At 37.9% G+C, this 23,404-nt stretch overlaps 2 protein-coding genes and 1 long non-coding RNA gene across 3 annotated transcripts; all 3 read left to right on the forward strand.

Annotated features, from left to right (window-relative positions):
• Positions 1 to 1,279: 1,279 nt before the first annotated feature.
• OR52H7 (olfactory receptor family 52 subfamily H member 7) lies at positions 1,280 to 2,227 on the forward strand. The gene is given in 1 exon segment (NM_001388709.1): positions 1,280 to 2,227. A coding segment is annotated over 1 exon segment (948 nt).
• Positions 2,228 to 2,390: 163 nt separating this feature from the next.
• Positions 2,391 to 5,862, forward strand: LOC119877357. Its single transcript, XR_005375697.1, has 2 exons — positions 2,391 to 3,504; positions 4,835 to 5,862. It is a non-coding gene; the product is annotated as an uncharacterized LOC119877357 (long non-coding RNA).
• A 9,857-nt stretch (positions 5,863 to 15,719) lies between these two features.
• OR52D3 (olfactory receptor family 52 subfamily D member 3) lies at positions 15,720 to 16,670 on the forward strand. Its single transcript, NM_001389005.1, is given in 1 exon segment — positions 15,720 to 16,670. A coding segment is annotated over 1 exon segment (951 nt).
• Positions 16,671 to 23,404: the final 6,734 nt, after the last annotated feature.

Consider the following 23,404-nt stretch of genomic DNA (forward strand, 5'->3'; position numbering starts at 1 on the left):
TTCTAAGCTAGCAGGCATTGAGTAAGTAACTAGTTCCAAACCTGAGGAGAGATAAATATCTGTAAAATTATAAACTTCAGAATCTTCAACATAGGAGACACAAAGTCATGGCATTTGGGGATATCACCCAGATGGAGTTTGTTGACCTAGATAGAGTAGCAGATATAGAGCACTACAGAATAACAACATTCAAGAACAGGTAGAAAGAAAAATGAGAGACTACTGAAGTTGGAGAAGATATTTGTGTGTCATGTCACAAATAGAAGACTTTTGGGAAGAGGGCCCGACTATTTCAATGAAATCTCACAAGAATGAATTGTTACATAGATTAGATAGGGGCAAGAATACTGGGGTATAACTACCCAGAGACTGGGCTGCCCCTGCTGGGATATCTTCTGTGAGAGTTGAGAGGAGGATTATATTCTTTCCTTGAGACCAATCTGACATAGTAAGCTAATGGAGAATGTCTTTTCTTGGAAGATTTTCCAACCTGGGAATATCTGAAGGCAGAGTAAACCACCTAAACCATAGCCTTTAGGGAAGAATATATTTTGTTTCCTCTTTAAGCTGGTGAACTTTGCTACAATACTGATGAGAACCAAGGTAAATGTCCCACTGTGGAGAAAGAGCAGAAAAGAAAAGAGACTGCATGGTCTACTTCAGAGTTAGACCCCTTGAGACTCTACAGTTGTTAGTCCAGTTCACTAGGGCTGGAACTTTATATTGAACTTGTGCCAAATCCCCAACTAGCCATTGTCTCTCCACCTAATAGTATTTTGAGCACCTATTTTCCTAGAAAACTTCCTGGGGAACAGCGCGGGTGCTCAGCATTTTAGCGCCACCTTCAGCCCAGGGTGTGATCCTGGAGACCCAGGTCGAGTTCCGCGGCGGGCTCCCTGCATGGTGCCTGCTTCCCTCTCTCTCTGTGTCTCTCATGAATAAATAAATAAAATCTTAAAAAAAAAAAAAGAAAATAAAAACAACTTCCTGGGTTCCTGGTAACTAGGCAGGTCTAAAAGTATATGACTGGGGTTATGTGATTTGTATCTCTGGGAAAAATTATTTTGATACCTCTCTTAATATGACTTAAAATTCCAAGTAAAAGTTTAGCAGGTGTTTATTAGCAAAAAAAAAGTGACAAATGATAGTCTGTCACTTCACAGAGCTGCAAATAAGTGGATAATACTGAAGTAGGTTCAGAGGTGGACGTCTATAGATCACTAGCAATCAGCCATGAAATTTTTATTTCCAGGCTATGAGGCACATCTAATCCAAGACCATGGTGGCCACATTCAACTTGAGCAGCTTCAATCCGGGCCCATTCATCTTACTGGGAATCCCAGGGCTGGAGGAGTTTCATGTCTGGATTGGGATTCTCTTCTTTATTATCTATCTTGTGGCCCTGGCGGGCAACAGCATCCTTCTCTACCTTATTTCCATGGAGCGTACCCTTCATGAGCCCATGTTCTTTTTCCTCTCCATGCTGGCTGCTACAGATGTCATCCTGTCTAATACATGTGTACCCAAAACATTCAGCATCTTCTGGCTAGGTCCTCAGGAAATCACTTTTCCTGCATGCCTTACTCAGATGTTCTTTCTCCACTACAGCTTTGCTATGGATTCTGCTATTCTGCTGGCTATGGCATTTGATCGCTATGTTGCTATTTGCTTCCCCCTAAGGTATACGAATATTCTCACCCGTCAGATTATTACTAAGATTGTAGTGGCTATTGTCAGCAGGAGCTTTTGTATCATCTTCCCATGTGTCTTCCTATTAAAGAGACTGCCTTTTTGCCGAACACTCTTCATTCCACACACATACTGTGAGCACATAGGCATAGCCCAACTAGCCTGTGCGGATATCTCCATCAACATCTGGTATGGATTAGCTGTACCTATAATGACTGTCACATCAGACTTGATCCTTATTGGCATCTCCTACGGTCTCATCCTTCGTGCCGTCTTTAACCTTCCATCTCGAGATGCCCGCAAGAAAGCCCTCAACACGTGTGGTTCCCATGTTTGTGTCATTCTTATATTCTATACACCAGCCATGTTCTCTGTCCTCACCCACCGTTTTGGTCACAATATTCCTCGCTCTTTCCACATACTGACTGCCAACCTCTATGTAGCCATCCCTCCTGCACTCAATCCAATCATCTATGGGGTGAAGACCAAGCAGATTCGGGAGAAAATCATCTTACCCTTCTTCTCTAAAGGGAATTAGTGACATGAGATGGAGAACTTGGGAAAGAAAACAGGTAACTATATTGACTTTGGAATGTATTTCATTTTTTTTACAGCTAAAATATCTACAATGGTGATTTCAATACATATGAAGTCCTAAAAGTCCTCTATGTGTTGGAGGAATCAATAAGACAAGGTAAGGAGACAGATGTCAAGAAAGGCAACAGAAAAGGTTGAAGAAGATGTGTCTGCCTGCAAAGATAGATCAGAGGGAAATTTCTATTTCATTTTGAGTTAGATTTCCAAGACTTATGGGATAGAATAGTGATCATATATAATGTAGATGAAAAAAGTAGAATATTACTCTTAATTAATAGGTTAAAAGAGATGACCAAAAGGTCTAACAATTTGGGATAGTTTTATTGAATACTTTCCAGATGAGAGTTAAAGCTAATGGCAAATGATTACCTTCTTTTGGAATCATCCAGGATGATTAATCATCCAAAAACATGGTTTTCAAACACCAATGAGTCTCATAACCACCTGGGTAATTTGATATGCTTGCAAAGTCTCAGGTTTTATCCTACTTCCATGAGCCTCTGTGTTCTTTAACAGTTCTCTAGGTGATTCTGACACCTAAGAAATCGTGGATCCTTCCAAATCAGAAAAGTCCTGGTCCTTTTAAATACCCATAGACTTGGTTCTTCTAGTAATTTCCTGGGCTTGGAGTAACATAGCTCTCTTTTATGCTCCCAATAACTGTTTCTTGCTTAGTATTATTGATCCATCTTAAAATTCCACAACTTTAAATCTCATATCATCAAAATACATTATCAATTATCTCTACTTACTATAGTCTTTGAAGGATTTCACTTCTGGCACAATTTTCATCATGATTATTGGGGATTTTAATGAACACAGAGAGGATCCATTAATAACTTGGTGTGATAGACTGTATTCTCTAAAGATAAAGACAGAATACTATATTCCATCTTCTATGCTTTTCTGCAATGTGAACTTGCCATTCCACATTTTGGGTGGAGTCTAATTCTATTTCTCTTGAATCTGGATTAAACAAAGGGGTTCCTTGATAAATAGAATTCAGTGAAAGTGTCATTCTGAGGCTTCTGAGGTTAGGTCACAAAAACCTTTGCAGCTTCCATTTGGGTCTCTTGAAATGCTTTATCTTGGCATGCTCCCTTTTGGAACCCAAATACCAAGCTACAAGTATTTTGACCAGATGGAGAAGCCATGTCTAAATATTCTGCTAAAGGACTTCAGTTGAGATCTCAGTCAACAGTTCACAACAACATGTTGGTAAGTTATCTTAAACAGCCTCTGTAGGCTCAACTGACATCTCTCTTTAATGTATGAGAGACTCAAAGAGAGAACTACTCAACCAATCAAAACCAGGTCACAGAACCAAAAAAGTAATAATTTGCTGTTTTAAGCTAATAAACTTAGGGATGGCTAGTTATGCAGCAATAGAGACATGATGCAGAAAGTGGTAACAGGGAGTGGGGTGTTGGTGTAGTAGCAAAAACCTAAAGCATGTAGCATTAGCTTTGGCATAGTCAGCAAGCAGAAGCTGAAAGGGCCTTGATGAACTGTTAATGGAGGCCTGAAAGACAGTGAGAAAATTATTATTGGAAGCTGGAGAAACAGGTACAAGTGCTATGTAATTATAGGAGGTTTGAAAATATAATAACCTAGAAAGTAGAAGATATACCTAATTAACCGATGCATTTGGCCATGGGGATTGTGAAGCAGAGTATTGAAAATATCAACATTATTTTTATACCACAGATGATTAGGTACAGATAGATGTAAGCTAAAGTGAAATTATTCAGTGTTCAAGCATAACTTAGAGTAAATTTAAAGGAATCATAGTTGGCTAAATGCAAATAAAAAGGAAATCTCCTTCCAGCCTTTCCAAATGACAAAGACTCTCTTTGGAAAAAAAAAAGAAATGTCTTCAGGGTGTAATATTATCTCTAAGACAAGACTGTAAACTCCTTTGCTTAGAGTAGAGAAATATTTAAGGGTATGCCTAATAAATCTTCTCAATTAGACAAAGAAGCTTCCTGGAATCTTAAGGACATTTTCCCAGAGAACCATAACTCTCAGACAAAATCAAACAGGGAGAAAACTGGAAGATATTTGTGGGTAAGATTTCTGTCTAATGGAGTAAAACCTAAAAGATTCGTAGAAGACCACAATTTTTAAGAGAAATGTACGCATGTAAGCACCATCAGCTTGGACCAAAAGGAACGGAATTGGTGCAAAATGAAAAGGGACTTTGGGTCTCCAACTTCATAGGCAGAAAGCAGATGAAGAAAAGTACTCAGATGTAAACATAGGTCACTACTCAATGAGAAGCAAAGATGACAGAATTCAGAGCCAAATACTCAGAGGTTAGACAAAAGCCATGGAGAATCATTCCCAGGGAGCAGGATTGGGTCCTTTTTAAGAAACTGGTGATATTAATCTCTGGCTGGATTTTAGAAACTCTAATGGGCTAGTGACTGTAATACGAATCTCTCAATATTTTACATATAAGGATCAATTGCAGCTATCCATCTCAGCATCACCATGGTGTGTTGGCTGTGTAAATGGAAGATTTCTTTCTCATTTCTTTACTTCACAGGTCTTCAGATTGAAAGGAAGTGCATTCAAGAATCTGTATACAAGAAACTGAATTGAAGGAGCCCTATTCACACTTTGTCCTGATTTAGAGGCTGAGGTCTTAGACTTTGAACTAGTCTTGTAGTGGGAATGAAATATTGGGATCTTAGGGAAGAGGTGAACATATTTTTTGTTTTGTTTTGTTAATATTTTTGTATGTAAAAAAAGATCGGCATTATTATGACCTAGAGTGCAGTGTTGCAAGTGTTATTTTCCAAAGATAGCCAAAACAATATCATGCATCCTATACACTTTGCAATATGGTCTTGCCACTTGTCTAAGAGGTGTGGTGTAATTTTACTCCCTTCTTATCTGGGCTGGCCTTAGTGACTTCCTTGAAAAAAAATGTAATCAATATTACATTTCAGGATATTCAAGGCTGGATTATAAGAACCCTTACATCTTCCTCCTTGGTGTCTCTGGATAGATATTTGCATTTTTGGATGCTCTTCTCTACAACACAGCCACCATACAGTGAGAATCCCAGACCGCATGGAGAGTTCATGTAGTTCACAGTCTAGCTGAGCTACTAGTTAATAGCCAGAATTAATTGCATCAATTGCTTAGAGATAACTGCAGATCTATCCAAAATCTGATTGCATGGGCAGCCCCGGTGGCCCAGCAGTTTAGCGCCACCTTCAGCCCAGGGTGTGATCCTGGAGACCTGGTATCAGTCCCTCGTCGGGCTCCCTGCATGGAGCCTGCTTCTCCCCTCTGCATGTGTCTCTGCCTCTCTCTCTCTCTGTGTCTCTCATGAATGAATAAATAAAATCTTAAAAAAAAATCTGATTGCAGCATCAATCAATGCATCTGATTGCAGCATCAATGATTGCATCTGATTGAGAGAAAGAGAGAGAAGGAGAAACCCCAAGCAACAACCTGCCCAAATGATCTCAGGAAACCTACAGAATCATGAGATAATAAATTGTTTGAAATCAGTACTTATGGGGGTATTTTGCTATGCAATAATAAATAACTGGAACAACTAGATTCTCAGTACTCTGAATTTTTCTCTAAAGATCTTGACCATCCTACTTCACCTATTTAATTCCTTAGAAACAACTTAGAATTTGTGTTCCCACAAATATATGCAGATTATTAAAAATCTAAATATTAGGCATTCAGTTCCTGATCCATCACCTCCTATTTTTCCAATTCACTTTTTCTTGAATCTCAGTCCAATAATCTCTCCACTTCTTCAATTCATTTATAATAAATTCATTTTATTACCTTTTCATATTTCCTCAATCTCTTCTTTTCTCCCTTCCTCCTTACCAGCATTAATTTTATAACTCATTCTTAGAATTTCTGTTGAGTACAAACTATTTCTCTCCTTTAACCTTCTTTCACTTTGTAACACACTCACTTCACTGTGCTTTTCCAGTAACTTTTTTTCTAAATTGACTGTCCACTCTAGGTCTGCAGCTATGGGATAAAATTGTAAGTACACTGACTCGCCTTATTTTAAACTTACCATTGCTAAAATAAGAATGTTTTTAGTTCTAAAGAGACCACAATAATTTGACAGTGACAGGGAAACATAATTTTACTTAGATAACAGATATAAATTGGAACTTTCCTGGGCAAGCTGGAATATACAGCTTCCTAAGTTTTATAACTCATGGTAATTATATCATATTTCTCTATTTCTTCTCATATTCTTTTTTAAAATTTTGTTTTGAGGTTGTTGAGTTTTTTTAAGTCCTCAGACTCTAAGGTCCCTTGGGGCACATAGCTGTTCCCTAGGCTGTGTGAGTGTCTTGGGCAGTTTTTTGGCTCTATGTGCTGTTTGGCCCCGCCAACTTTCAATAGATGAAGTTATGCCATCTCAATGCCCCAGAGTCTTCCAAGCCCTTCCTGGTCCCAGACAGAGTGCCAAGCACACAACAGTCCTATTTTATTCTGCTAAGGAGCCTTTGAATGAAGTGTTATTACTATCTCCATTATATAGACCAGACAACCAAGGCCCAGAGAGGGTATCACATTGCTCAAATTCACACAGCTAGAAAATGGGGGAGCCGGGATATTAACCCACACAAGCTAGTCTCAAAGTCCATGTTCTTAACCACTAAAACTTAATGCTTGGGGAAGGCCCAGAAAGGGGTATGGATTCAGTTTAAAATGCTATGCACTCTCTTAGTTACTAAATTTAGTTTCCTGGAAAAAATATTTCCTGGCCCTTGGGATATGTGTGTTGGTGGGGGTGCTGTGTAAGCAGATCTCACTAGCTTTCCTTGGCCATTGGGAGTGTCCACCTCCCAGTACCAAAGGTCTACAGGACTGGGTCACTTCCAGTCACTCCTGAAGGCACTGAGGCCGTGACCATTGGCACCCAAAGATTCCTCACAGATGCAGAACCACGACTGTCACACTACCAGTGAGAAAGCACCTTTGCTGCCTCAGTGTCCATGCCCCTGCCTCATGTCCATGCCCCTGCCCACGGTCTCCTGCAAGCTCCTCTGCTCATTGACAGCCCAAGTGCCCTGTGGGACAGGGGCCGGTGAGTGGTAGGAACCTGCCACCACTTCCAGAAACAGATTAGCGCCTGGGATCCCTGGTGCCTTCACCTGAAGACCAGTGAAGTCATGAGATTTCAGCTATCCAATTGGCTGGCTACTCTCCAAGCTTCTGTATCCAATTTAAGAAACAGGCAGGGCAGGCTGGAATGGAATGGAGATTCTTAACCAAGAGTTAATGGATCAGCCTGGATTTGTAAATTAAATGGACCAGGCTAGACTTCTAAACTTCTAAATTAAAAAAAAAAAACTGTATATATATATATATATATATATATATATATATATATATATATACACATATACATATGCACACACACACAAAATGTGGCCATATTAACATGAAGATTGATTTAGAATATGAGTGCTTGGGGAACAGACCTTCTGGGTTCTCCAGACAATTAAACTATTGAAGTGCCTGGCACAGGGGACTTCTGAATCTTAGCATTGTTATCTGTAAATGGAGATGAAGAAAATACCTTAGTGACGTGCCCAGTACCTGCATTTTCAGAGAACATCTCAGAAAATTCTAGCTATGTCACATTTGACCACCTTCATCCATTTTTCTTCCACCACCAACCACTGCCAATGATCTAATCTATACTCTGTCCGTGAGCTTGTTTTTTTTTTCTTCTATTCCATGTATAAAACAGAGAAAGATCATATGTTATTTGTCTTTCTTGGAGTTATTTCATTTTTCATTATTTCATTTAGCATAATGATCTCTGGTTCCATCCAAGTTGTTGCAAATGATTTGATTTTATTTTTATTGCTAGATAATATTCCATTATATATTTTCCATTAGATATATGTACTATAGATATATGTAGATATGTATATATTTCTTCATCCATTGATCTGTCAATGGACATGTAAGTTGTTTTATTTCTTATGTCCACAAAGTCTTATAGCAATTGACAAATATCAAGTGTAGTTTTTCTCTGTGCAGTGATTCAGGGACCCAGGTTGCTTGTAACTTGCAGTTCAGTGATGACAGTATGGCTTCCTTGTCACTGCAGCAGATGAAGAGAAAACATAGAGCATACACACTAGTTCTTAAATATTTTAGCCTAAGATGACATTTGCCACTTCTATTCTAATGTCGTTGGCCATAAATAGCCACATGGCCCCCTCTAAAAATATCAGGAACACTTTTATATAGACAAAGGAGAGAGAAACCAGATAGATTTGAGAATCAGAAATCTCTATTACAGAATCCAAAACAATCTTAACTTCCTGTGCATCTCTGATCTCATCTACTCCCTGACTTACTTGCTTTTGGCATGCTTGTCTTCTTGAATCTTCTCAACTATACCAAGTATATCCTCTCTCAGAACCTTGATGATCTACCCACTGTCATGGCCTAGGTTTCATGCCATAGCAATTAAATCAGCGTGGTTGTGGGTAGGATTAAGACACCAGCATTTTTTAAAAAGTTCTCAGGAGGTTCCAGTGTACAATAAAGTTTTGGAATAGACTTATGGTGTAATTAATGACTCTATTTTACAGATGAATAAACTAAGGGCCTGAAAAATTAAACAGCCAATTCAAAATGTCTCAGCTGGTAAATGTCAGACCTGGGATTCAAATCTACATCTCTCTCATTTTAATTTAATTTATTTTCAATAAAATAGATTCTTCTGTGTGGCAGGACTAGATTAAGAGAAATCACTTTTTAAGTTTATACTCGAATTACTTTCTAAAAATCTTGAACCAATTTACACACCAACTTGCATGAAAAAAATCACAGATATATTATAAATATTATTATGCTCTGAACATGTACTTATGGTTCAATACCCATGAGTTAGATACCTAGGTCTGGAGTGAGGGAGGGTGAAGAAGGATAACTAAGATGTTTGCAGTTCTGTGAGATCTACCTGGTGAGTACAGTTGAAATGAATATGAGTCCACCTTGTCCACTCTTCCTTAGAAAGCTATCTTCCCATGGTTCAGATATACCCTAGTTTTGATAGTTTAAAATGACAATCTAGCCTGGGGAGGAAATGCTTTCATAATTTATAAGAGTCTCTCCTGACATAATCAATCCAACATATACTTTTGCATCTTCCTTCCAGGCTACCTAGATACTTGGCCTGAGTGAGACTTTGATGAGAAATAAATAGAAGTATTTCAAAAGCCCACCATATCATTCCCTCTGTGCATAATAGAAGAATGTATCTTACACTGGACTGTAACTAACAATACTTTTGAATCAATAGCTTATCATCTGATCTAATTAGATAAAGGAAAAAAGACAAAGAATTACCCTAATGAGGATACAAACTGTTAAAGGGAATTAAACACTCAAGCTCCAGGTCAATGTGGAGAAATTCGGAGTAAGCAAAGTGATTATTTTCTTGAGATCATGTAATATGTGGCATTGAATTAAGAACCAAAGGGAGCCATACAAATTCCAACTCAAGGTATACCTCTTCCCAGTCTATCCTCATTCCATGTCATCTCCTTTCTCCCTGAATATCCCTTCACAACCATTTCACACAATTTGGCTACATGTTTTTTGTTGTTGTTTTTTTAAGATTTTATTTATTTATTCATGAGAGACACAGAGAGGGAGAGAGGCAGAGACACAGGCAGAGGGAGAAGCAGGCTTCATGCAAGGAGCCCAATGTGGGACTCGATCCTGGGTCTCCAGGATCATGCCTTGAGGTGAAGGCGGCGCTAAACCGCTGAGCCACCCAGGCTACCCATGTTTGTTTGTTTTTATCTAAGTGCTGGGAAGATATTAACTTACTGTAGGACAGTGATGTCCTTTCTCTTGCCTTAAAATAATGTCCTTCCTTTAAGAGAAGACTCTGATATGATTGGTGTGTCTCCTTAGGGATCTTATTTGCAAATTCACCTCTCTTTAAGCAGCTGGGACCTTTGGTGCTCTGAGCCACACCACAGCCTCTCTAGGTCAAAAAAAAGGTGGAGATAAGAGACACCAAATCATATATCCAGGAGTATGTTACTTGTGCCGAATCAAGATTTTTCCAGTACAGCTGACCATCAAGGGGGTGAGTGTCAAATGGATGAAATTGATAGAAAAAAAGGTTGAGGACAGTTCTGTAAGATTAGGAGGAATGACCAGGAAGATACAGGGAAATGACAAACATACAAAGATATCTATATCCTTGGCCACTCCAGAAGTTATATCAGATTGTCCCCTGACTCCATTATAAGAAGTACAGTTCCTTGAATTCCTCAGGTGTTTGCATAGCCTCAGTGCATATTAAAATGTATTATTGGTAAGTCCTTCTTTTCTTTGCATTTCAGTCCTTCCTGTTGCAATTAGATATTTTAGTCTCTTGCTATTTTCCTTATGGACTCAAGACAAGCCAGGAAGGTAGATCTCTGGGAACAGCCTTTCTTAAAGTAATGATGAATTCAGAATTTCTTAATAATAGCTGCATCTTGTTATCACTCATATCAACTTGGCAGGAGTGATCTATCTATCTATCATCTATCTATCTATCTATCTATCTATCTATCTATCTATCTATCTATTTATCTATCATCTATTATCTATCTATCTATCATCTATCTATCATCTATCTATCTATCTATCTATCTATCTATCTATCTATCATCTATCTATCTATCATCTATCTATCTATCCATCCATCTATCCATCTAATTAGAGAGTAAACTTGTTCTTGAATATCTAAAATCATCACAGAGAGCCTAGGGAATCATCAAACTCATCTGATTTTTAACCTCACCAGGGTCCACGTATAGCTGGCACTTTTTCAATCCAATTCTCTAATCCTGTCCAGTAATTTAACATGCAGGAAACTTAGAAGCCCATCAAACCAGGAATCTCTGTTACAGTATCTCCAGGTTCTATTGTCTTTTCAGGGGCAAAATCAGATGACTGTCTTATTGAACAGCCTAATAGAAGTTCTTCCTTTAACTCAAATAAGATACATGTTTTTCTTCTTTACTGTCTCTTAGTAGCAGCACAGAATATACTCATTCCTGTTGTACTGAAGGATCCCAAATACCACAATTGTTTCTTGGTTCAAAAGGGAAATTACTGAGGGGAACTCAATGACATTGTCACATTGATGCGATTGGGATCACTGAAGAGCCATTCCATCTCAGATCTTGTGAGAGTTTACCAAACCCAGCTAACTGAGAAGTGGTCTTGGATATCTCTGAAGATAGTTCTTAATTTAAAAGTGGATGAAATCACAATGCCTTCACCCTTGGATTACAGACTCAAGAAAATCCAGTGTATCTTTCAACATAGGAACTAAATGAAGTTTCCTCTTCTGAGAGGCAAGTACACCATTAGCCCAATGCACTCTTAGATGTGCAAAAGTATGAGAAATGTCTGCATTATAACAAATGCATATTAAATTACAAACTGTATCATGTACTTTATGTGATTTTTTCTAATTCCCTGACAACCTTATGAAGTATCACCTGAATTTTATATTAGGAAACTGAGAACAGAGGGGAATAAGACAAGTAACAAGTAACTGCAATCAGGATGCATTTTGAACCCAGGCATTCTGAATTTAGTCTCTGATCTCGTATTTTGCAGACTACATAAAAAAGGTGACAATCCTAGGAAGTAAGTTGTACAAGAGATGTTTGAAGCATTTGAGGAAGACTCAGATTTGGAGACTTAAGTTTTATTTCCTTTGTGAAGCTTTCTTTGAAAAAGATCTGGCTTATGTATCTTCTTCATAGCATACATCAACATAGCATTTCCACACATATATTGGATATTATTTGATTAATTATGTCTTCTCATTAGCAAGCTTAAAGTATCATGGAGCATGCGTATTCTTACTACTTAATATTATAAAAAATCTAGAAGAGTATCTGGTATTTATTAGACTATCAATAATGTGTTTTTTGACAAAGTAGTAAAATGAAGGAGCAACTTTAGAAATTATATTAAATTCATAAAATTGAAAACTTAGGACACTGAAGAAGAATAGTACTTCTCTGATGTGGATTGTTCACAGATATTGACTTAAGGAAAGGAGAAATTCTCAGACTCAGAGGGTCTGAAATTGAAGATGACTGTCTCAAAAAAGCATAGATTTTCTGCAATTAGAGTTGTACAGGCAACTTCCCCATGATCACTTTTCAAGATAACACATTTGGGAGCCAAGCATCATAAAATTATTGAACTGTTCATGTTTTGTAATTTATTTCCCAAATAGATGACAAGATTATATTCCATTTATTTAACTATTGTTTAAAACCACAGGTATTTCCTGGATAGAAATTAAAAAATATTTATACTTTCCAAGATGAACATTGAAATGTTTATAGTCACTTGTTGTTATAACTTGATTATTGAATTTTTGAGAATATAAAAAATTATAATAGAATTATAATAAATTTTATTTTATGGCTTAAAAAGTTAAGCAAAATAATAATTGTACTAGTAATTAAAAGTTGTAATGACATTATAATCTATGTGATTTATAGCTATAATAATTGTTAGCATGAATAAACTGGGCAAAAGACATGAACAGAAACCTCACAGAGGAAGACATAGACATGGCCAACATGCACATGAGAAAATGCTCTGCATCACTTGCCATCAGGGAAATACAAATCAAAACTACAATGAGATACCACCTCACACCAGTGAGAATGGGGAAAATTAACAAGGCAGGAAACAACAAATGTTGGAGAGGATGCGGAGAAAAGGGAACCCTCTTACACTGTTGGTGGGAATGTGAACTGGTGCAGCCACTCTGGAAAACTGTGTGGAGGTTCCTCAAACAGTTAAAAATATACCTGCCCTACGACCCAGCAATTGCACTGTTGGGGATTTTCCCCAAAGAGACAAATGCAATGAAACGCCGGGACACCTGCACCCCGATGTTTCTAGCAGCAATGGCCACGATAGCCAAACTGTGGAAGAAGCCTCGGTGTCCAACGAAAGATGAATGGATAAAGAAGATGTGGTTTATGTATACAATGGAATATTACTCAGCTATTAGAAATGACAAATACCCACCATTTGCTTCAACGTGGATGGAACTGGAGGGTATTATGCTGAGTGAAGTAAGTCAGTCGGAGAAGGACAAACATTATATGTTCTCATTCATTTGGGGAATATAAATAATAGTGAAAGGGAAAATAAGGGAAGGGAGAAGAAATGTGTGGGAAATATCAGAAAGGGAGACAGAACGTAAAGACTGCTAACTCTGGGAAACGAACTAGGGGTGGTAGAAGGGGAGGAGGGCGGGGGGTGGGAGTGAATGGGTGACGGGCACTGGGTGTTATTCTGTATGTTAGTAAATTGAACACCAATAAAAAAAAAAAAATTAAAAAAAAAAAAAAAAAATAGCATGAATAAACTTGCAGTAGCACCTGAGAAATGCATATTGCAATTAATAAAACAAACAAAATTAGTTGGTCTTTAATAATACAATTGGGTATGAATAGGGGATTGAATAAAGGATATTATTTTTAATTATTATAGAATATTTTATCTTGTCTTAGGTATTTCCACATTCTAAAATTCTTTTGAGGAGAGGACAATTGGATCAACTTAATGTTAATGTCCCTTCTAAAACAGAAGGTCTTTGAGTCCCAAAGACTGGACTTCAATAAGATAAAAATGATGACTTTGACTTCACCCACAAAGATCTCTCAAGGCAAGATGGCTCCAGGAAAAGATGCCTTTCTCACTCTTTTCTTCTTGGCTGTTGGCATAATCTCAATCTATGGCTTAGTCACTCCTAGAAACCTTCCCTTATTTTAACCTACCTGGGAGCCCTGGTTTCTGACTTTCTACTTCCCTTCCCATGGCATGCTTCACTTGGAGACTTCGGGGAGCACAAGCCTCTGTGGTTTCTGGCCTGATTGGTCATATCAGGGCTCATACTTTAAGGCAAACAAAATAGATTCACGCAGGTATGTTTTATAATCCAACTAAATTATGAAGCCAGTCAAGAAAATGATAGAAATTTATTACATAGGTAGATTAGATTAGACTACAAATTATTGAAGAGCTAAATAGGAGCACCTCCTGGAGTATATTGAGTGAAAACAACATGATGGGCATCATAGATATGACAAGAGAAGACCTTGTCTGACCCAAAGGAAAACCATTTTTCAACTCTGGTCACTTACAAAAGTCTGTTAAAAAATTCATTTGCTGTGTTCAATCTTTTATCCATTTACCTGTTAAATGTTATTTATTGGTCTTATGTATATAAGGCATTAATGCCAGTTGTAGAAAAAAATGAGACTCAAATTTCATAGTGTAATGGGGCAAAAGACATACGCATAATCATAGTTTATATTTCCTAAGGACGGTATGCTGAAGATGTATGACTGTCTCTCCACAGCAGCAGAGATCATAGATGAGCTTCATAGAAAGGAAAATATTCATGTGGGTTTTGAATAATATTAAGTAGCAGCTCATCAGGTGAACAATGGGAATAACTATTCTGTGCCCCCAAAAGCAATACATGAAAAAGCATGCAGATACGATAAAGCATGATGTTCGACATTTCAAAACACATATGGCTGGAGCATGAAGTAAGTAGTGGAGTAGGATGGTAAACAATATGAGATAGGTGGGTAAAATCCAGGAGAGCTTTGCTTGCCATAGCAAGATCCTAACAGGAAATGGAACTCACATCTACATTAGGAAAATTCAGGACAGTGTAATACAGAAACTGTTTTCAAAGATGTGATTAAGCATAGAGAAGTCACAAGTGCTTGTGAACTTCCTGCATTAGTGACAGCAAGCAGTCTTATAGTCCCTTGGACTAAAGGGACAAAAGGACATGGTTACCAAAGCCAGAGAAGGATATTTACAGAGATAAAACCAGCTTGCAGCAACCCTATCGGGAGAGAGCCAAAAAGAACAAATCCCTGACCTGCCTTTAATCCTCTCTCGGTGTTAACCACCGTCAAATCCAATCAGAAGTGAGAAAGCGAGGGAGTCTCTGGATATGGTCCAGTATTTCAGGACCTACAACATGATGGGAAGTGAAGAAGGGTAGACCAGAGGAGGGTAATACAAGGGATTCTGAAAACACACTAAGGAAGGTTGTCTTTGTATTATTATTGATGATTTTCACATGATAGAGCCCCTCCACAGCAATGTAGAGGCCTCACTGGAAGATGGAAGCCCTAAAAGTAGGCATATTACTTAGAAAGCTGTTTTAATACCCCTACGCAAGAAATGAGGAAGGCATGAATTGGAATAGAATTGGTGGGAATGAAAGAGAGGCAAGAAATTGAATGGATATGTGGGAGGAATAAATTACATCAAGGATGATTCATTTCATTTTCTAAACCACTTTTAGGAAGATAAGGCCTTGTGTTCTCTTCATCATTATGCTTTCTGCATCGGTCACCAATGACACTGCCTTCCATCCCTCCACATTTATTCTACTTGGAATCCCTGGGATGCAAGACCAGCACATGTGGGCTGCCATACCCTTCTGCTCCATGTATATCCTTGCTCTGGTTGGCAATGGCACCATCCTCTACATCATCATGACAGATAGAACTCTGCATGAGCCAATGTACCTCTTCCTGTGCCTACTTTCTATCACCGACCTGATTCTCTGTTCTACCACACTGCCCAAAATGCTAACAATCTTCTGGCTCAGGTCCCACATAATTTCCTACCATGGCTGTCTCACACAAATGTTTTTTGTTCACACTATCTTTGCCACAGAGTCAGCAGTTCTACTGGCCATGGCTTTTGACCGCTATGTGGCTATCTGCCGTCCGCTTCATTATACATCCATCCTCAATGCTACAGTGATTGGGAAGATTGGTCTGGCATGTGTGGTCCGTGGTCTTCTCTTTGTCTTCCCCTTTGTTATCCTCATCGAACGCTTACCCTTCTGTGGACATCACATCATCCCCCACACCTACTGTGAGCACATGGGCATTGCCAAGCTGGCTTGTGCCAGCATCAAGCCCAACACCATTTATGGTCTCACTGTGGCACTTTCAGTCACTGGCATGGATGTGGTCCTCATTGCCACCTCCTATGGCCTGATCCTTCGGGCAGTGCTGCGCCTACCCTCCAAGGATGCCCAATTCCGAGCATTTAGCACTTGTGGAGCTCACATTTGTGTGATTCTTGTTTTCTATGTACCTGCCTTTTTTTCCTTTTTCACCCACCGCTTTGGCCACCAAGTACCTCCTCATGTCCACATTGTACTTGCAAATCTCTACCTTCTTGTGCCCCCTGTTCTCAACCCCCTGGTCTATGGCATTAATACCAAACAGATCCGTCTGAGAATATTTGGCTTTTTTATGGGAAGGAGGTAGCTGGACTCTCTATGTACCTCAAGGATCAATGGTAAAAGTTAAAATTAATCTGTCACCTTCTCTAGTACATCTTATCCTTGGACTAGAGGTATCGTGTATTATCTAAAAGTTTTTGAAGTATTTAGAACAACACATTTATACCTGCTAAATCTACAGAATACTATCTTCCTGGAAGGCTATTATGTGGCTTGTTAATGGGTCTGTAGGTTTTGAATCATTGTGGAAAGTGTCAGGAGGCATTATAGTAGTACTTTTGACAGTAAGAGCCAGTAAGTTACTCCATGTACAGAACATCCAGCACTGGAAAGAGGAAAAGTGACCCCAAAATATGTACTCGCTTATAGCTTCAAGATATTGAGAATAACACACACACACACACACACACACACACACACACACACACACACATATTGATCGATTGATTGCTAGCACTTTCTTAGACCAAGAGTGCTTGCAGTAAGAGTATCAACCCTAGACCAGAGATGGGCTGAGGCAGCCCAGGATACTCTGGATCTGGCATGAGATTTAAACAGATGGAGAGGACTGCTAAGTAACTCTTTCTAAGAAGTCTAAAAGGAGATGTATCAATGGGAAAGCTGTAACATGAGTTTCTCAAAGAATAGCTTCAAAAAATGACCCTTTGTAGGTAATATATTCACTCATGTCTGATGATCTTTGCATTTTCCCCCTGATACTCTCTGAGTGATGAACTTCATCTGTAAATGATTTTGTGGGCTACTGTGGAGGTAGTCTGACCTTTAGTTTGCCTCACTTAGCCAACAATGCTTTGTGCGTATACAAATTCCCCAGACACAGAGTTTCCTGCTAATGCTAGCCAGGGAAACTCAGGTTAGTCAGAGTTGAAAAGTATCTTTCACCAAACAGCTGGCCTTCATGCTTTGGCACAGGCTTACCTTCCATAGAATCTGAGGTGTTTGTTTTTAGATACTTTAAAAGGAATGAAAGCAATCAGTCTACCCTCATACACAACACATCAATCTTTTCCTGAGCCACTTTTTCATTGTATATTGTCTTTGATAAGAAACTCTCCATCTTCTAAGGCATTTGTGCCACTTTTCAACTTTAGTATCCATATCTATCTTTTTCTAAAGTCTGAGATTCAACTTACACAGACTCTATTTAGTTTGTAATGTGATGTTTGAAGCATAACAGTCATATAAGCAGTGATAAAAATTTTATTGTGCTCTTTTATTGTGCCTTTGAAGTACTTACATTGTACAACCATCAGCACTATATATTTCCAAATATTTCATCACCACTAATAGAAACTCCATAACTATTAAGCAATAACTCCCCATGCCTACCTCTATCTCTAATCTCCTAAAACACAAAAAACAGGCCTTTTGCAAGAACGTTGGAGAGACTGTTCATTTATTTACCCTTGTAGTTGAACATTCATTCAAAAGTATATATTGAATATCAACCATGTACTAGGTACAATAGGTATTGTATTTTTTAGGTTAATAAGACAGTGTGTGATTTCAGGAAATTCATGCTCTAGGGAGAAAGGAAATAAAGTAATACAACAGAATATGGCATTTGCAGTGAAAAGATGTAAAAGATACTATTGGGGGGATCCCTGAGTGGCTCAGCAGTTTAGTGCCTGCCTTCAGCCCAGGGAGTGATCCTGGAGTCCCTGGATTGAGTCTCCCATCGGGCTCTATGCATGGAGCCTGCTTCTTCCTCTTGCCTGTGTCTCTGCCTCTCTCTCTCTGTGTCTCTCATGAATAAATAAATAAGATCTTTAAAAAAAGAGATACTACTAAAGAGGAAAATAAGTACATATTAAGATAATTCTATGTTTTTCTAACAGTGAAATAATCATTAATTTATGATCCATCCTAATACTATGCCTTCTTTCCACTGGGCTGAGGCAAAAAGGTACAACATGTTTGTATCTTGGTTTTAATCTTCTCATGATACACATGTCAAATAACTAAACCATCTCTATAAAAAATTCGATCAAAAAGTAATCATAGGAAAAGACAATTAAGTAACTGTGATAACTATTTCCACTGTTAAAAATTATTAAAACTCACCAATTTAAGACTGGTAAATACAACAAACTATGATAATATAGATTAGTAATAAAGCAAATTAATAAAAGAGAAGAGATCTCAAATTAACCTCGGTTTGTTTTCTTGGCTAGACACTGGACACTTTGTGTCATCACCTGAAAATTAGAACATTTTGGGTGAGCTGTTGCCCTCCAAGAATTGTCTGCTTCTTAAGGTTCCAATGTGTGGATTCCTTAATAATTTTCATTAAAAAAGGGACATTGTTAGCTGGAAACATGTATTCAAGGATCAGTTCCTTGGGGCTTCACTGTTGTGCTGGTTATTAACAAGTACCTGAGAAGTCTCCAGTGAGGATCAGGGTAATCTTTTTTGATGTTGCTAAAATATCTTATCTCCTTTTTTAAGATCATATAGTAGATGGTAAATAGGTGGCTGCTGAGGGAAGCCGATCCTTATCTGTTGATGATAATCCTAAATAGCTGCAGTCAGTATATCATCTTAACTAGCATTATCAAAATAGAAGAGAATGGAATTCGCAACTGATAATGTGTTAACACACAATTAACTTTTAAAGATTTTTAATATGGGATTGCCCTATTAGTATCATATAAGTATCCTATTAGTAAGAATGAATTATGAAGCCAGCACTTCTATAAACCAATTAATTTTTTAAAACAACCAAATTGGGATCCCTGGGTGGCGCAGCGGTTTGGTGCCTGCCTTTGGCCCGGGACGCGATCCTGGAGACCCGGGATCGAATCCCACATCGGGCTCCCGGTGCATGGAGCCTGCTTCTCCCTCTGCCTGAGTCTCTGCCTCTCTCTCTCTCTCTGTGACTATCATAAATAAATAAAAAAATTAAAACAACCAAATTAACCTTTAAAAAGAAACTTGTCATCTTAAATAAAGGAACAAAGGGTAAAAAAAAAAAGAACGAATTATGAACAGTAAAGATATTAATAAATCTTCAAGGTTCTTGTGCCTGTTCCATGATGTATGTTTCTAATACATTTTTTGTGTCTTTAAACATAAAAATGAATATGTTTTATCTAATCTAAAACTTCATCAAGATAAGAAGCTTTTGCACAGCAAAGGATACAGTCAACAAAACTAAAAGACAACCTACAGAATGGGAGAAGATATTTGCAAATGACTTATCAGATAAAGGGCTAGTTTCCAAGATCTATAAAGAACTTCTTAAACTCAACACCAAAGAAACAAACAATCCAATCATGAAATGGGCAAAAGACATGAAGAGAAATCTCACAGAGGAAGACATAGACATGGCCAACATGCACATGAGAAAATGCTCTGCATCACTTGCCATCAGGGAAATACAAATCAAAACCACAATGAGATACCACCTCACACCAGTGAGAATGGGGAAAATTAACAAGGCAGGAAACAACAAATGTTGGAGAGGATGTGGAGAAAGGGGAACCCTCCTGCACTGTTGGTGGGAATCTGAACTGTTGCTGCCACTCTGGAAAACTGTGTGGGGGTTCCTCAAAGAGTTAAAAATAGATCTGCCCTATGACCCAGCAATTGCACTGTTGGGGATTTACCCCAAAGATTCAGATGCAATGAAATGCCGGGACACCTGCACCCCGATGTTTCTAGCAGCAATGGCCACAATAGCCAAACTGTGGAAGGAGCCTCGGTATCCATCGAAAGATGAATGGATAAAGAAGATGTGGTCTATGTATACAATGGAATATTACTCAGCCATTAGAAACGACAAATACCCACCATTTGCTTCAACGTGGATGGAACTGGAAGGTATTATGCTGAGTGAAGTAAGTCAATCGGAGAAGGACAAACAGTGTATGTTCTCATTTATTTGGGGATTATAAATAATAGTGAAAGGGAATATAAGGGAAGGGAGAAGAAATGTGTGGGAAATATCAGAAAGGGAGACAGAACATGAAAGACTCCTAACTCTGGGAAACGAACTAGGGGTGGTGGAAGGGGAGGAGGGCGGGGGGTGGGGGTGACTGGGTGACGGGTACTGAGGGGGACACTTGATGGGATGAGCACTGGGTGTTATTCTGTATGTTGGTAAATTGAACACCAATAAAAAATTATTTTATTAAAAAAATAAAAAATAAAAGGTGTACAATCATCAAAATATCTTAATATGGATAATGAGAGACCTATCACTATAGAATTATTAAAATTTGGAGAATGCAAAACTATAAGAGACTTTTAATTGTAGGAAACAAACTGAGGGTTGTTGGAGGGGAAGTGGGGGGGGATGAAGTAACTGATGATGGGTATTAAGGAAGGCACTTGATATGGTGAGTACTGTGTGTTATATGTACCTGATGAATCACTAAATTCTACCCCTGAAATGAATAATATAATATATGTGAACTAAATTAAATTTAAATGAAAAAAGAGAATGCAAAACAAACCTAATTATTTCTATTATGCTTTTTTAAAAAAGAATGTAAGCAAATCTTTATGATAAGTAATGGTCATTTAAAAAACTCAAAGATAGTTTAAGTATCAAGACTTCTTATCATTTTTATTATTTTGAAATCAGGACCTTACTTTGGGAAATATAAAGTTAAGGAAAATGATTAGAGAAGACAAGATAAGAATATAAGACATAAATAACATGACATAATAAAAAAAGGTAATATACTGAGAACACAAAGCTATAAGCAACTTTTTAATTAAAATTTCTACTATAGGGAATCCCTGGGTGGCTCAGCGGTTTAGCACCTGCCTTTGGCCTAGGGCATGATCCTGGAGTTCCAGGATTGAGTTCCACATCAGGCTCCCTGCATGGAACCTGCTTCTTCCTCTGCCTGTGTCTCTGCCTCTCTCTCTCTCTCTCTGTGTGTGTGTCTCTCATGAATGAATAAATAAAATCTTAAAAAAAATGTTTACTATATTTTTTAAATGAACTTTTGATAAAGCAATTTAAATTATGGCCAAAGCCAAAAGAAAAAATGTTTAAAGATCTGAATTTTTTGAGCTACTGTATTATTTTCTTCATTATTTATGGATTTAAATTTTAACATATATTTGTATCAATATAGTTATAATTACAAAAAAGTACAAATATACATATGATAAAATTATAAATTTAGAGCTATCAAGTTTTAAAACATAGTTTTAAACACCGATTATTTCAAGAAAAATAAAAGTGTGCATATTATATTGAATTTGCAATCTTAAAAAATTGTAGTCACTTTCTTAACAGAAAAAATAAATTATGTAATTATTATATATATGAGATTTGTCTGAATAGACAATCTTAGAGTGGGCCCAAACCAAAAAAAAATTGGGGGGTCAATTTATCCCAAAACTTTTTTAAAAAAGAGGAAAAAACAGAAGGAATAAAAAGGGAAAGAGACAAAGAGAGAAAAAGAAAGAGAAAAAGAAAGAAGGAAGGAAGAAAGGGAGAAGGAAGGAAGGAGAAAGAATCAGCAATAGATTTAACATGGGAAATATTACATGTTGGAGCAAAGGGAGAGTAAGAGTTATATTAGAAATCCTACCACTTTACATAATTTTCAGGACCATGTCAGTAAGTCTTTTCCAGTCACAATTTTGGATCTTCTGGCTCTACCCAGACAGAGCGCAGGAGCTTAACACATCTAACTTCCTGGCATGACTCAGGAAGATAATAGGGAGGAGACTTTTGAGTCTGTTACATGTTTGTAACTCTACTCATGTCAGTTAAGAAAAGCAGATCATTGGCTACATTATTTGCTTTTTGTTTTAGGTGCCTCACAAATGAAAAATTTTGTGCACATCAAAATGTCCTCCAAAAACTAATCTTTGGGCAGCTTATATTAGAGCATAGAATTTTGTATTAGTCAGGTTTTCCAGGGAAACAGGACCAATAGGAGGAAGATAGCTGATAGATGATTACAGAGATACATAGATAAATAAGTAGATTGATGGGAACATGATAGATAGATGATAGATAGATGATAGATAGATAGATAGATAGATAGATAGATAGATAAATAATAGATAATAGAGAGATAAAAGAGATTTATTGTGAGATCATTTATGTACTAGGTACAATGGGCATTGAATTACACAGGTGAATAAGGTACAGTATGTGACTTCAGTAAACTTGTGTTGTAGGGAAAAAAGAAAGTAAGTTTAAAAAAAGTTGGCTTGAGGTGCCTGGGTGGCTCATTAAGTTAATCATCTGCCTTCAGCTCACGTCATGATCCTGGGGTTCTGAGATCAAGCTCCATGTTGGTCTCCCTGCTGGGTGGGAAGTCTGCCTCTCTCTCTCTCCACTCATGTTCTCTCTCAAATAAATAGACGAAATCATAAAAATAGTTTGGCTCATACAATTTTAGAGGCTGTGAAGTCCCATAGTCTGCTGTCTGTAACATGGAGACCTGAGAAAGCCAGTGGTTGTAACATTCTGAGACTGAAGCCTTGAAAACCAAGGAGCCAATGGTGTGAGGCTCAGTATGAGACCTGAGGTCTGAGAACCAGGAATGCTGACGTTCAAGGGAAAAAGATGGATGTCCCAGTTCAAGCAAAGAGAGCAAATTCACCTTTTATCTGCCTTTTAGTTCTATTAGGGCCCTCAGTGGATAGAATGATGCCTACCCACATTAATGACTACTATCGTTACTTTGTCCACTGGTTCAAATGCTAATTTCACTCCCACCTCTGAAATACTCTCACAGACACACCCACAAATAATGTTCTACT

This window comes from Canis lupus, chromosome 21, assembly GCF_011100685.1.
Source record: "Canis lupus familiaris isolate Mischka breed German Shepherd chromosome 21, alternate assembly UU_Cfam_GSD_1.0, whole genome shotgun sequence".
Taxonomy (NCBI): domain Eukaryota; kingdom Metazoa; phylum Chordata; class Mammalia; order Carnivora; family Canidae; genus Canis; species Canis lupus.